The sequence below is a fragment of the Gastrolobium bilobum genome, unplaced genomic scaffold, assembly GCF_033153095.1.
Source record: "Gastrolobium bilobum isolate Gb01-03AN ecotype WA unplaced genomic scaffold, APGP_CSIRO_Gbil_v1 utg46394, whole genome shotgun sequence".
In the NCBI taxonomy this organism is placed as follows: Eukaryota; Viridiplantae; Streptophyta; class Magnoliopsida; order Fabales; family Fabaceae; genus Gastrolobium; species Gastrolobium bilobum.
In genome coordinates this window covers 76,691-92,194 of record NW_026895545.1, presented here as the reverse complement: position 1 = coordinate 92,194, position 15,504 = coordinate 76,691, and the positions used below count along the sequence as shown (strand labels likewise).

Sequence of the window (15,504 nt, the reverse complement as noted above, 5' to 3'; positions counted from 1 at the left end):
GTTATAATATTGTGATATTAATGCTTTAAAGATTTTTTGTCATCAAATTAGTATAACAGTAAACATTAACACATTCGTCCGTATAAAGAATTTTGTTATAACGAGACAAATAACGTATTTGATAACTCCATTATTTCTTTGCAAGATTAATTTAATGGCAAAAAATTGTAGGATGACATACTAATATTTAAAAGATCAACTTAAAAATCTAATCCAAAAACATTACTTTACTAGTTTGTATGAAAATTTATTTCCTAAAAATAAAAGCATACAATCCTGAAATTATATAATCATAAATTCTATTATGTACCTCATTATAATTAAATCTTCATGTATTCACTCAAGTTTAAAGTCATAAGTTCAAAAAAATAAAAGAGAAAACAAATGTAAGTATCTACTAACACTTGGCATTTTAATGGAAGCATCCACTCAACTTAGAAATCAAGATTTTGTAACCCAATATACTGTTTTTTTCTTTCTTTCTTTCTCCTTCGTAACCTAATTGAAATGCATTACATATCTCTGCAAGCAATGGTAAAGGTGGCACTACTGTACAACATGCTTGTATAAGAAGAAAAGAAAAGGGCACAACATGATTCTGCTTCTGCTGAATTTTACAGCATTTGGACAAGCAAATTTATGTATAGCTGCATGCTTTAGCTGAGATTTCCCACACTGTTGGCTTCTGCTGAACACTTTTTTTGGAATAACTTAACAGGAGTGGCAGGAATAACACACAGAATTGTCCACATTCCATGAAGAGCAAAACATAATTCCCAAGAACATGGGCACTTATATGTGGCATGGTGATGGTGTTCCTTTGAGCAAATGATTTATGAGAGCATACTTCAGAATTAAGAAGCATCATAATACTGTATCTTCAAGAATATGGTTTCTTGCATCTCAAGCAATAACCATGCTGGCGAGCCTAAGCTGCTTATCTAATGGCAAGTAGCCTTTTAGCAATACACATGTATGATGCATCACTTGCAGTAGAAAAGCAGCCATATTATTCTCACTTTCATCAATGGGTTGTGAGCCAGGAATATAGGAACCATCTGCTATCTGCATAGCCCAGTTATATATACGTTCAGTTGATGAAAAGAGATGGGAAACAACAGTTTCTGCAACAACATTCCAGCTTCGGTCTGCTAGAAGAGACACAAGGGTGACTGGTAGATCATTCAGTACCATTTGTTGGTCCACAATCATTAAGGGCATATATTTGCAGCAGGTAGCAGACAGCAGACCAAGAAACCGCAGTGTCTGCAGAATAATGAAGATGTATTAAAGAGAGTAAGCTTTATTTGAATAAATGTAAAGGGACCAAGAAACCAAGATAATTTTGTTTTCCATCAAAATGTCTTAAAGTATTATATACTTTTAAAATAAATGAAAATATCCACCATTTGATCACAAACTAATTCTTGCTGAAATTTTTTGAAATTTGTCATGCAAGATTTGGATAATAATTACTACCCGTGTAATAAAGTTGTAATATAGGTATCAATTTTGAGTTCCTACCATGGAAGGAAAACTGGAAACACAGCTAATTTCGAGAGCATCAATAAGCCACTGTCTTTTGACACTTCCCTCTGCATGGTGCAAAGCCGCAACTACTTCAAAGAATACATCCCAGAGTCCTGCAAAAACTAAATATTTAATATTGATATTTGATATGTGAAGCACTTCTAGCTTAATACCCTTCTAAGTTCCAAACAACTCTCAAGTGACTGAAAAAATAGCAACTCTGATTCAAGTAAGAACCATTAATTGTTTCAGCCCAAATTGATCCGAGTTCCTGTTCCCGAAAAACCAGTAACATTGAGTAGTAGAGAAGAAAACTAACCTGGTGATTTGGAATTCAATATGTAGGATTTCATTTTTCCAAGTTCAATCAGTGGAAGAGAACCAATCTTCACTAGCTTGATCTTAGCAAGAACCTTTTTTTGGACTTCAATAGATTTGTCAGCACTTTGAACAAATTCCTCATGTGAAACCTGTGGTTGCAAATGACTGCTTAACTCAGAGGGTTTAAACAAACATTTTGTATCTAATAAGCTTGACCTCAATCAATTTGAATCAATGCCAAGGAGGAATAACTTAAAGTAAACAACAAAACATCAACACAATAAATGTACTAAACAACAGAAATGATAGCACATAGTAAAATATTATTATTGGAGTAAGAGAACTCAAAATAATTTTCTTGAGGGGAAAAGCAGATGAAGAGATACAGTAAAAGGTATGCATACCTTTAGGAAATCCAATAACCAACTCCGTGGAGCCTTCCCTAAGCATCTTACAGCTTCATACCACTCCTCTACAGAACCTACGTCCCCTGACACTTCACTGCTAGAAGATTGCACAACTGGCAATAACATAAATAGAACCTCCATGCATCTCTCTACATGGGATATGTGACCAGAAGTGTCCACAGAAACTTCATCTAGGCACTCGTAGAGACCCTTCCAGCATGAAATACATAACAAGTTTTTCTGGTAGGTGCCAGACTCTTTGTATGAAGTGAATGAAGACAAGTGATTACTCACTTCACCGAATAGTTTCTCCAACCTGGTGCTTGAATATACTTTTACGAGGTCTGCTAGATGAATTAGCAGACATGACTGTAGATTTGTTTCAAGTGTCCTGAACCTCGAAAAGTCAGATAGCTCATCAAGAAAAGTTAACAGTGAATCAAATTGATTTGCATGAGCTATTGCAAACATTATGCATTCCTCCCTCAGAGTTCCTTTCTTAAAAGAAGAATCTGCTGGCAACAACTCAGCAACCTTGACCTCAAATCTCATACAACGCCTAATAATTGCCCCCCAATCCAAGCTTGGCAACCTGGGAGCTCTAGAAAGGCACCTTAATATAGCAACAACTGTGCCAACATGAATCATAGTGCCTGGCTGAAATTGGACAAGACAAAAAATGAGAACAATGAGAAAAGAATAACAAAGAACATATAACGTAACCAATGTAATAGACTTGTTAAGTATAGAATGTATATTAAAAGTCTATCATATACAATTGTAACTGTTTAAATCCAGGTAGCATGGCTATAATAATACTAAAACGATTGACATCCAATTATGTTAGCATGATTATTATTACTTTTCAAGAAGGATGAAAAATAAATTCAATCAAATTTAAACATATTATTTATTAATGATGTTAGAGAAGTATGATATAAAACCGTTTATGTAGCCTTCACCTAACAGCTTAAACTTTTGGGTTGAATTAGTTTTTTACATGGTATCAAAGCTTCTATGACCAAGTGATAACGAGTCTGATCCTCACCGCCCCTATTCTACTAATAAATAATTAAATATTGTGGATTATTTTAGCACGAGTAGGTGGACTTGTACTTTGTCTACCCTTCAAGTTCAATGGACTCTCGTGTGAGGGAACATGTTAGAGAAGCATGATATAAAACCATTAATGTAGATTTCACCTAACAGCTTAAACTTTTGGGTTGAACTGATTCTTTACAAATGATATCAACTATTGATTTGATGTGTCAAATCATTTTTAACAGAAACTACTGAATCCAACAACTAGCTTCGAGTGAATAATTAACAGAGTTACATATATTTATGACCAAGTTTCCATAATTTGTCAAATGAATTATAGAATTTAAGCTATTTGGGATAAAGGTGTTGTTGATGTGTAGTTAGTTTGTTTTCCAACTGCATACATGAAACAAAAACTCTAGATAATTCAAAGATAAAATGTAAATCAGCTTCAAACACACAGGCCTCCTGTCAAGAAAAGGAAGGTGACTACACAGAAAGAAAAATGTTACTGAAGGAGAGAGAAACAGGCAGCTAATTGGAAATGAAAGACGAATATGGAAATATTTAGAAATACATATACATAGTTCACTCAAGGATTAAGAACTTATTAAAAACAATTTACACAATACCAGTAAGAGATCTACCTCAGTGTATTTGAAATCCGTAAGCCACAAGCTAAGTTTCAAAACCACATTGTCATCAGAAAAACTTTGAGAAACAGATTTTGAATTAGTTTCAGCCACATTCCTATCACCATCCATCACCAAAAGTTCCTTGGACCATAAATGATGTCGAAGGAAGCTGAGTACCCAGGAAGCAAACTGTTGTAGATGATGATTATCAGAATTCTGTGCCACAAGAAACATTTCTTGCACCAATGATGTCAAGTATGGTTCCAAGACAGAACTTGACAGGAGAGGACCCATGACAGAATAAGACTCCTGTTGTTTATATAGTAAGATATTTAAATAGGAAGCATGAATAAAAAAATAACAAATATATGATGAAAGATAGCTGGTAACATTTTTAACAAAAGGTAAATTACCTTCTTCTGATAACCAGATTCCCTAGTATAATTTGGAAAATTCATATAAAGCAAAATCCCTGCACCTGTTCCCATGGCATTAACAACTCCTAGCATACCACCAAGATGGACAAGAAAAGGGAAAGGATTGGAGTAACATTTCCTGAATAGTTCCAGCAAACATTTAACACGTTCAACCTCAATAGAGTGAATGCCTTCATTCAGTATACAAGAAAGTACAGTCCCTGCTCCAACACATGATGCCATCAGCAAACTATGGTGCAAAATGCCAGATTTTTTCACAGAGATTAACTCAGAAATCAGCTCTTTAAAGCCAACCACAATTTGGTCCAACTCAATATCACTTATCAATTCCATTCTCTGGCAAAAAGCCACTATTGTGGGAAGTGCAATACAGGATCCTAGTGCTAAAACAATCTCAGATTCTTCCCCTTGGAAACTACTGCTTTGAACAAGTGAGTTCACATATGGAAGCCATGATATTACCAAGTTTTTTATCTTTATAACAGCCTCTAACTCTCCAGCTCTGTATATTGCACTTATGGAGGTAGCCAAACCAAGAACAAGTCCTGCAACACCCCAGACATCTTCTTCCAAGTCTTCACTATTCTCAGATGATGGTTCAAATACTTTAGCATTCACATCATGTGAACCAGGTGGAAAGCATGAACATAGACTGTCCAAAACATCAGAAGAACTTTGAGTTCTCTCATGTATCACTGTAGCTAAGGCCCTAACAATTCTTCCTAGTAATTCAGATTCTGGAACCTTTTCTGTTTCCATTTTGACAATAGAGTCATCAGCAACTTCAACCCTGGTAAGAAGATCTTGGCACGAAAAACCCAAACCAACACCACATGCTCCTTTTACAAGGGAACTTTTGCTAACAAAAAGAACCTGGATGTTCATAATATCTGTTAGAGAATAGTATAAACCATTAAAAAACCCTCACCCACCAGCTTAAGCTTTTGGGTTGAATTCGTTCTTTACATGGTATCAGAGCCTCAGTGTCACGGTTCGATCCTCAACGCCCCCCGTTTTTTTTGTGGAATTTCTTAGCACAGGTAGGCTGGGCCTGATGCATCATCCACCTTTCAAGCCCAATGGACTCTCTTGTAAAGGGGCGTGTTAGAAAATAGCATAAACCATTAAAAAATCCTCACACTTAAGCTTTTGGGTTGAATTGGTTCTTTACAATATCAATGAAATAGAATGCCAGAAAATCTTGTAAATAAGTTCCTCTCAAAAGTGAACCAATGGAAAAAAATAAATAAATAAAATGAATAGACCCATTCCCTCCCTCTCTCTCTCACTCTCTTTTTTTTGTGTGTGTGTGTGTGTGTGTGTGTAAAATATATATAATAGCCTTCTTCAGTTTTCTTCTCAATTATCCTACTACAAAGGTGAATAGGAACCCAAGTATGCTACAACATTAATAAAATCTCATAAGGTATGAATATCTCTCTCCAAAAAGTTTTGATTTGACTCATGAAAGCAAAGGAAAGGGGAGAAGGAGGAGTTGAAAACTGTTTCAGAAACACTTGCATTTCATTTAAACACTGTTAAGAGAAATAATAACATAAACAATACTATACTTTCTTTCATCTTTGAAATTTGTTCTTCAATCTTGTTTTCTAAAACAGGTATTTTATATAAAAAAATAAAAAAATAAAAACCACTCCCCGTTAAACCCGATTAGCGAGTGTGGGGTGGAGGAAATCCTTGTACACAGCCTTACCCTTGCATAATTGCAAAGAGGCTATTTCCTGGATTCAAACCCATGACTTTTCAGTCATGAATGAACAATTTTACCACTGTTCCGGTTCACCCCCTTAAAACAGGTATTTTATAAAATAGAAAAAATAGAATAGAAAGAAGATAACCTAGATCTATTAAAAAAAACAAGAGACAACAAAAATATGCAAAAAAGAAGAGAACAAGAATACCTCAAGAAGTCCTGTGATGTTATGATATCTTTGTTTATGATCAGTTACATGAAGGCAACTTGAGATTAATCCAAGAGAAATTGCAGCAGACCATTGCCGGTGTTCATGTTCATGTTGGAGCAACCACTCCAAAAGAAACTTCGAAGCAGCAGATTTAACAGTGTGAGCAGATGGAGGCAAAACCTGAGAAAAGAAAGGCCAGAGATTGTAACAGTTAAATGCTATTATGCTAATTACACAAAATACATCACCTTAAGTCAAATCATAGATATCGGTTACTGCAACAGATATCAGATTCTCAGACTGAATTAGTTCCAAGATCATTCATATTGCATAAGTGTTCATAAAACATGTAGTTAATACCCATAGAATTACATGTTCCAAAATCCCAACAACGGCTTATATATTGAGATGCCAATAAGCAGCACGGATGATAAGTAGTCAGAATCTGTAAAGATAAAAAATGGGTGCACAACCATGTAAAAGCTTCTCACCACACAGAGTGCACCAATGGCCAGTGCAATATTTTCAGCAGCTCTAGGTATAGCCTCATCTGTTATTGCTATCATACTCTGCACAAAAAGCATGTAACGAAACTTACATCAGATATGACATATACTTGAGCAGTTCTAGCAGACAACTGGTTAATGAAAAAAGAGAGGATATTTTGTAATAACAAAACACCAAACTGGACCTTTAAAATATCACTAGCAGCTTTAGAAGTTTTATCTAGGACACTCAATTGTGCCTTAGCATCATAGGACAGCATGCAAGCCTTCATCCAACGTCGCATGAAGCCTTTCCATGATTGCAGTGCCATAAGTGCAAGCATGATATTTCTTGAGAGCTGAAGAGAAGCAGCTATTTCCACTAGAGAATTCTCATACCCAGCATGGACGTCCCTTAGCCTCTGAATACTTATAATATCAGATTAAAAGTTCAGTCAAATCTACAGAGAATATGTCTAATTAATCTATTGATATCTTACTTTTGATGAATGTTCATTCACGTCTTTAGGAGTGAAAGAAAAACATAATAAAGCTGCACCAGGCAATTCTCTAGCCTCACTTATCTTCCCTAAAAATAGAATGCTTACATATCAAGACATATTCAAATTAAAAATAATAAAAACACATTAAACCAGACAGAGTTGGATAGAAATAATTAGTGACAGAATTTCCACCATTCCATTGAAGGAACCATTCACTTTTTTCTAAATCATATAAAGGTAGGTAACCATGTCCTGACAACATAACTACAACGGACAGCTAATACCACCATACCTGAAGAGAATATAGCCTGTGGAAATACATCCATCAACTTTTCAATCTTACTTCCTGTAACTCTTTTCTCCTTCACTGCTCTTCGACGATTTCTAAATCAAATGGACAGAAAATTATCATCATATTATCACATTCAACAGATCAGTAAATTGGTTGTAGGATGTAACGATTACATGTGCTCATATGTTATTATCTTGACTTGAAAATCCTCCATAACCTTGAGTACGTTGAGATTTGTCTCAGAAAAAAACAGCTCCAAATTCATTTTCTTAAATTCTGGAATACTTTTTTCAAGCTGCAACACCTGGGAAGTGGTAACATAACAATATTAATGAAAAAAAGTGAAAACGACTTAATTTAAAATAAAAAATAAAAGTCCACTCATGTAGAGCAAAGCTTATATCGATGGATATACTTCATATTGGGTAAGTGCCTCCAGGGCTGAAATTCTTGCTTTTTCCCATTGTATACCCTGGCCAGAGGTAACTACATCCCACACAATTTGCACCACACCAGTTGATGCTTCTGGATATGCTTCTGCATCCATCGTACCCCACCTTAGCAGAAGGCAAATGCTGCCAGAAGACAGGAAGTATCTTTTATTGAGACAAGAGGATGAAAATTTAACATTTGGAAATCATATTTAGTAATCAAAATACTATACATATTAACTAAAAAGAAGATATATCTAAAGCAATATTTATAAAGCAATTCAAGATTTTCAACCAAAGTTTCCAATGCCACTCAATGAGAGTTGGGATGCAAAGGCCCAGGGGTTTAAAATATTCAGTTTAGGCTAGAAGTTGTTTTACCACCATCACTGTTATAGTCAGTCAACAACATACAAGCGTCTGCTTAGAGCCTTAGAGATGCTTACCTATGTGCAAGAATAGGATCCTCTTGATAACCTTGCACATGCTTTGCAATGACATCCCATGCAGTGTAAAAATCTAAGCCAATGATGCATCATATCCCATCAGAATGCTTTAAACACAATCTAATATCAAACTATTTTTCATGAATAACTTCCTATGCCTTAGTACAGTATTATTCCATTAAATATAATTAAAAAAAAAAAAAACCATTACCAATCACATCTGCTTCACAAAGGTGGGCAAGGCTTTGCAAGCCAAGAGCTTTAATTATTGGATCTTGGCTCTCAATGCAAGACTGTTTATTCCAACACAACCATAATTTATCATAAAAGCATGCACAGGAAAAAGATAATTAAGGAAAAAGTGTACGGGCAGGGCATACCGAAACAGACAAGATAAGGTCAACACCCCTATCAGGGCTTTTATGGCAAACATCTCGAATGGAAGCAGCCATGCTGATGCAGATAGCTCTCTCTGACATGAAATCAGTGAACCCTTTAGGAAGCAAGACACCCTAGATATGGAGAAAATGTAAAATAGATTGGGGAAATTTTGAAATAATAAGACTTCGAAGAAACAGCAAGGGGCTGTATAAAAAAAAAAAAAGCAAATTGGCATCTCAACATCAAAAGTCTTTGAAATATGCTGTACAGACAACTCTCAGAAAGATAAAATGGGACAGACAATATGCACAGTTGTAAGACTGCATATGGATATGTGCAAAACCTTTCGATGTGACCCAGCACAGATCCTCAAGAAAATATAATGGTGCAGACTGCAGATAAAGTACGAGTTTGAATGTGTAAGAGTTGTTTATATAGCATCAAAGTCTTGTGGCTATAAGGCTGAGCTCAGGTGAGGTGCTAAGAAGCTGGCATCCCCTCCCATAAAAGAGAGGAAAATATGCTACATCAACTTTGGCCTAAAACTAAAAGCAACTATTATTCTTGCTTCTCCTAAATTACCTTCTACATATAAAACAAAGTTTATATTAGAGAACAGCACATAAATTTAAGAAAAAATATATATAGGTTCCAGCAACTGGTTTTGTGAATCAAAACAGAGTTCAGACTAGCCACAAATAGGATTTCTCAGGAGTCATCTCAGATTCTCTATTATCAGATAAGTAGAAAAACCTAGAAAATAAGTTTTTAACTTTATACCTACAGATAGTTTATGTCCCCCATGCATCCTTCATTCATTTCTTGACATGGTACAACAGATCCTGCTCCTAAGAACTAAAGGATAACATATACATTAAACAAACCACACCATGACTCTATTAGCAGTTTAAGACACCATCTTAACAAATAATAAAATGTTTGAGAATGGAATATTGGTACTACTTCAATCTGTTCAACCTTCCTTAAAGAGATTTTTTTTATAAACAATTACAATTTTGATTCATTATCTTAACCATTCCATTTCTTTAATCAATTACCATTCAAATCTTCTCATCTTCTGCATTAAGTAATAATTTATCTTCACCTAAAAGAATATGTGTGGCAGTGGATGGTATAGGAAAGTGTGGAATGAAAAGCTCACTTGTAAACTTCCAAAGGCCCGATCGTTGATCTCCCAGGTTCGACAAAGCAATCGAATTGCTGTAGCATATAACGAGCTGCATGTGGGGCAGAAAAGAACATTTAAAGCTGAATTTCATTGATATTTAATATTTTGATGAATACATCAGCACCAAATTTTAACTTCAGGGCCAGAATGACATTTGAGGACCATAATGGATTTTCTATCATAAAAACTAACATCCTCCTAATGGTGCAGGATACCATAAGGCCGGAGTAATACAATAATAATAAAATTAAAAATTAAAAAGAAGCAAACAAAACACACAATCTAGCAGACTACCTACACTTTTGCATCTTTGTTAAGCATTGGCAAGATAGTTTGAACAACAAGTGGAATCATTGCTGAGTGTGAAGCAAGTGATGGCAGCATTTCAAAAATCTTTAGCTGCAACAACAGTTTAAAAATAAGGGAGAGAAAAAAATCATACTTACAAATGATGGAGACAAAACATAGTTTATGCAATAAGCGCCAGTACGAAAGGGAGAAGTTACCAACATATCATGGTTAATGACATCGTTTCTTGTGAGTATATTACTGTAAAACATAATTGTTAGCAACAAAGGAACTCCCAGTTTGGGATCCATAATGGCAATGGAAGACAAAGAATCAACAGCAGCAGGCCCCATTGATGGATGTATGAATAAAACACCAAGAACAGCACTGAGTAACAAGGGCATCTCTGCAAGGGCAGTGATAGAGATAACATAAATCTCTTGCATGCTTTAACAAAACTCTGCTAAATAACTCCACTTCCAAAAGCTAAAGGGTTATACCAGTCAAAAATACTTCCTCAAAATGCGAGAGAGGCAATAAAGATTTTCGTCGGTCAACAATTGACAAACAAAATCCTCTTACATGAGAAACCCAAGATATTGGTCTATCATGCATTATTTCGCTTTCATTCATGCCCTTTAAAGCCAAATTCAGGAGGGAAATTCTGGAAGAAGATTCTCCATCCTGAAACAACAGAAGCATAGAATTTCTAAAATTTATTATTTTCTGGAAGAAAACTAGAAATAGCTATAATCCTCATTATTTTACTGCCCTGTTTCTAGTCACATAACTTGTGAGCTCGCATATATTCATTCAGGACAACAGCAATTTTAATGCTTCCATCTAAAAATAAAAATTATTTGTGTAGATAATAAATATAACATTTTAAACACAAAAACTCTGATATGCCAGACAAAAAACCTGATACCACAGATGTCGCAAAAGTCTCAAAACTATAATTCCTGGTGTGCTAAGATAAGGAACTCCCCCCTCAATGATTGGTTTATCTTTTGGTGCCACAATCATCTTGACAAGGAGCTTCTCCAAGAGGAGAAGCAAATCAGTAGCTAGTCCTTTCACAGATTTGGAAGGAGATGACATGAGGCCAACAAGAAGAAGTAGAAACAAAATCTCTTCAAATGGAGAGGATTTAGTTGTGCTGATAGCATCATCTGCGTTGGCAATTATTACAACAAATAATTTTTAAAAAAAATGATGATATTAAGGGGAGTATCAAATGAGCATAAGTACAGGGTTCTTTTATGCATTTGAGCTAGAGCAAATTACATCAGGAAAAAATGTTGCAATGCCAAGAACTATATAAGGTTATTCAGGATCGTGGAAGATGGTATGGATAAGGCACACACAGCCTAATTGCCAAATATTTAACAAACCAACCATCTAAAATCCTGAACTCAGTTCATCACAATATGATGAAGATTGAGTAGGCGAAACACTGAAAAATTCATAAACTTTTTCTATGAAATATGAATGCCATTGGCATAGATTGACTTAGAACTCAAAAGGAAGATTTGGAAAACAAATGTCAACATTTTTAATAGAAGAATATCATACTTATGGTCACATTTATTCAACTTGAATGTATGCATAAACCCCCAAAATCAGGACGGCGATAGAAAACTTACCATTATCATACTTCCACTTAAGGATTAAGAGAAGGAGCTTCAATATAGAAATTTGTTCATGTTCAAGTTCTGATTGAACAAGGATTGTGAATAATGATACCATAGTGGATGACAAACCAGGCACCCATCGCAACCCAAGATCTTTCTGCACACACAACAACCGCCTTGAGAGTTCAAACATGGGTTCATGACCACCAGGGTGCCACTGAAGGGATGTCGACAGAGAAAAAACTGTTTCCAGAAATTCAATAGCACAAAGTTGAGCCTCAGTAATCAGCTGCTAAGAGGGATCAAGAACAACATGAGAGCGAGGCACAAATTACATTAATCAAAGGAACAACATCATGAGTCATGACAGTAATAGATGCAAAAGTGAACAACAAATTACAAGGAACATACCGATTTCTTTCCAACCACCAAAGATCTCAGTACCACTATATATGCCTCCACCACATGTTCTACAACAATTACTAACTTCCTGTAGTCCTGAGAAGGTCCAAAAAGAAAGAAAACAACAATAAGGTAATTATTTCATTTCACCTTTCACTACACCAATAAAACTAATTTAACCCAACATATCCAATGCTTATTCTCAAAATTACGCTTACTTCAGAGGTCTCATGTGGAAGATACTTAAGGCATCCCATTAGCAGCTTAAAAACAGGCATGGACTCATTGGGAAACGAGCAACAGAAAGATGCCATAGCTGATACCATTTGCATCGCAAATGAAGAGGAATATCTTATGGTTGAGAAATTCAACAAGGGCCTCAAAAACTCACAAACTTCCACCATTCCCAGCCGCTTATTCTGCAACATAAACAGCAATACCTGCTGCAGGAGTTCATGTTGAACTTCCGACCGGCATGACAACACCTGCCAAACAAAAAAAGAAAAATAACACTCCTACTTCATCCAACACTCAACAGTTAACTTGCAGAACCAGACCAAGTTTAATGAATTTCTTTGTTGTTTTTGTTTGGCTTACTGTTAGAGAATGCACTGAGTGCATAGCTCAACCAGAACTAGGATTAGTTGAATTTAGACTAAGCTTAGGGTCTATTTGATTGTATTCTGGTTTTTTTGTTCTTAAAACTGTTTTTAGAATAGTTATCAAAATAGGTGTTTTATTTTTTTCTGAAAGTTAAAAGTCAAAACACAAAACGAAAACAACTCAAACATGTTCTCTAAATTTGATTCTAGAAACAAAAAAAAGTTACAGCTTTTAAAACTTATTTTACAAAACAAGCCTTATCAAATGGGTTTTTTTGTTTTTTGTTTTGTTCTAAAAACCAAAAAACTATTTTTAAAAAACAGTATATAAACAGGGCCTTAGTCTATATCACAAACAGATTTGTAACTGTTGTAACAGCAGTCAGTGAGTTGCAACTGTCTGTAACAAATTCTGTTAAGAGTTAGTTGTGAACCTAGCTTAGATCCTATCCTATAAATACTCTTCTGTACGTACTAGTTACTCAGACTATTGAATCACACTTTCAGAATCACTTACACTCTCTCCAATCTTTGTCTTTGCAACTATGCAAAGTTTCTACACTTAGTGCCTGTTTGGTGTGATGTATAAGACTTGATAGTATAAGCTTATACGTTATGAGATTTTCAGTTGTTTGGTATGATCATCGTATAGTATAAAGCTTATACAGCAAAACCCCTTAATACATCAAAATGGTATATAACTTAATCAGGCCTAAGGGGATGAGATTAGGCCTTATAAGAGATTGATATATTAATATTGCTTACAAGTACAATTCTCAAGAACTAATATATCATTTCAATATTAATATATTAAAATAATTTTTTTTAATATATTAATTTTTAGAGTAAACACCTTTTTTGGTCCCTGGCAATATCTACGAAATCCTTTTTAGTCCCTGGCAATAAAAAAGGGCCAAATTGGTCCATAAAATTATGAAAAAAGGACCACATTAGTCCTTATGTCAACTCTTCCGACACTAACGTGGCCCTTTTTGCATACTGTTAGGGACCAATTTGGTCCCTTTTTACTGTCAGAGACTAAAAAGGATTTCGTAGATATTGTCAGGGACCAAAAAGAGTGTTTACTCTAATTTTTAAATATGGGAGGATATTATCTTATACAATACCATATGGATACTATTAAAATTTAATCAGATTTTATAATATAGATCTTGTGCTATAAGATCTTGTACTATAAGGCATAATCTCATACTATGCAGCAAATATGCCTTCCACAAACTTTCACTCCCTACCTCAAATAAAAAAATTTAATTAAAAAAAAAAAAGCATGCCCATTTTGGCATTTTGAATCAAGTTTTTATCTTTAGGCTTTTTTTAGCCTAAGATACCAATAAATATGAAAAAGAAATTTAAAAAATAAAAATAAAATTGAGCAATAATTGAAAAATTATAGTCATACTCTGGTGAAGCGTTAAAATTGCTGTGACTCACTGACCTTAACAAAAGGGTGAGTTTCGATTGAAGTGAAGCGCCAAGAGCCATTGTTCTTCTGGAAACCATAGCGAACGAGGAAGCCCAATCCCTTGACGAAAACGGGTACGAATTTCGGGTCGGATCCCTCGAGTGCTGATTGGAGCTCCATCAACCCGCGAGAAACGGCGATGACGGAGTCGGTGACGAGGCGGCATAGCTCCCTAACGGATTGGTCGACGACGTTAACGGAAGAGGAGTTGAGGCAGTGAGCAATGGCGTGTTTTCCGGGTTCGGATTCCGGGTCGAGATACTTGGGCGCTGATCGGAGCTTCGAGAAAATGGTTATAACGGCCAACTTTTGAAGGCCCGGTTGAGGGACTCGGGTCTTCTCCAGAAGAGAATCATAAGACTCCATCACACACAAATTGTTACCACACTCTGCAAATTCAAGTCGTGTGGAACACAGACTCAAATATTTTTGTTAGGTAAACACCTTTTTTAAACTCTGTCAATATCTACGAAGTTCTTTTTAGTCACTGACAATAATAAAAAATGATCAAATTAGTCTCTGAAATTACAAAAAAAGGTCATGTTAGTCTTTATGTCAACTCTCAAATATGTAGAGTGACCATTTTCTTGTACTTTCAGTATTTAGTCCTTTTGTATTGCCAGAGACTGAAAAGGACTTCGTAGATATTGTCAGGGATTAAAAAGTGTGTTTACTCTTTTTTTTATTTTTTTTTATTTACTGTTACGTTAATTTTTATTTTTTTTTATATTATTATTTGATAAAAAAATCTGAAATATGTAACAAAAAATAATTACATCAATGATGAATCGTTGATAGATTATTTTTTAGATATCCAATTATATGAGAAATATACTAAAAATATGTTATTTTTAAGGAAAAAATGTACAAGTTATTTGTATTTATTTCCAAAACAACATTGTATTAAGTTTATTGCAAATAATTTATTTATAGTAACCGAAGAAAAAACGAACTCTATTTTTAATATTATTTGTTTATTACCCAGGTGCGTTTTGATGTGAAATTACCATGTTTTTATGATTGGGTCAAGACTTAAAAAGCATGATTTATTGTGAGAAAATTGGACAAAAAA

General features: G+C 34.9%; 1 protein-coding gene across 2 annotated transcripts; it reads right to left on the bottom strand.

The window, feature by feature from the left end:
- Positions 1-345: 345 nt before the first annotated feature.
- LOC133315881 (protein RST1) lies at positions 346-14,936 on the bottom strand. Of its 2 annotated transcripts, XM_061517562.1 has the most exons (25): positions 14,406-14,936; positions 12,566-12,832; positions 12,357-12,443; positions 11,958-12,234; positions 11,233-11,483; positions 10,812-10,995; positions 10,530-10,717; positions 10,322-10,422; positions 9,997-10,072; positions 8,834-8,965; positions 8,665-8,746; positions 8,454-8,526; positions 7,992-8,151; positions 7,750-7,880; positions 7,577-7,668; positions 7,282-7,370; positions 6,988-7,203; positions 6,788-6,865; positions 6,294-6,476; positions 4,348-5,244; positions 3,947-4,243; positions 2,256-2,915; positions 1,850-2,000; positions 1,525-1,643; positions 346-1,266 (listed from the first exon to the last, which is right to left on the bottom strand). In XM_061517562.1, exons 1-25 carry the CDS (start codon positions 14,796-14,798, stop codon positions 904-906), a joined length of 5,547 nt encoding a protein of 1,848 aa, XP_061373546.1. In that variant the 5' UTR covers positions 14,799-14,936; the 3' UTR covers positions 346-903. The 2 variants fall into 2 exon arrangements, with proteins under 2 accessions (XP_061373546.1, XP_061373555.1); XM_061517571.1 differs by lacking the exon at positions 14,406-14,936 and having other exon boundaries at positions 11,958-12,188; positions 12,566-12,590.
- Between the last annotated feature and the right edge of the window lie 568 nt (positions 14,937-15,504).

What these genes read in the sequence shown, in the direction of transcription:
- LOC133315881 (XM_061517562.1), bottom strand. Translation starts at nt 14,798, where the DNA reads ATGGAGTCTTATGATTCTCTTCTGGAGAAGACCCGAGTCCCTCAACCG. An exon ending in GATCCTATTCTTGCACATAG is followed by an intron (nt 8,152 to 8,453) that starts GTAAGCATCTCT and finishes GTCTTCTGGCAG; the next exon opens with CATTTGCCTTCTGCTAAGGT. An exon ending in CGGATTTCAAATACACTGAG is followed by an intron (nt 2,916 to 3,946) that starts GTAGATCTCTTA and finishes GTCCAATTTCAG; the next exon opens with CCAGGCACTATGATTCATGT.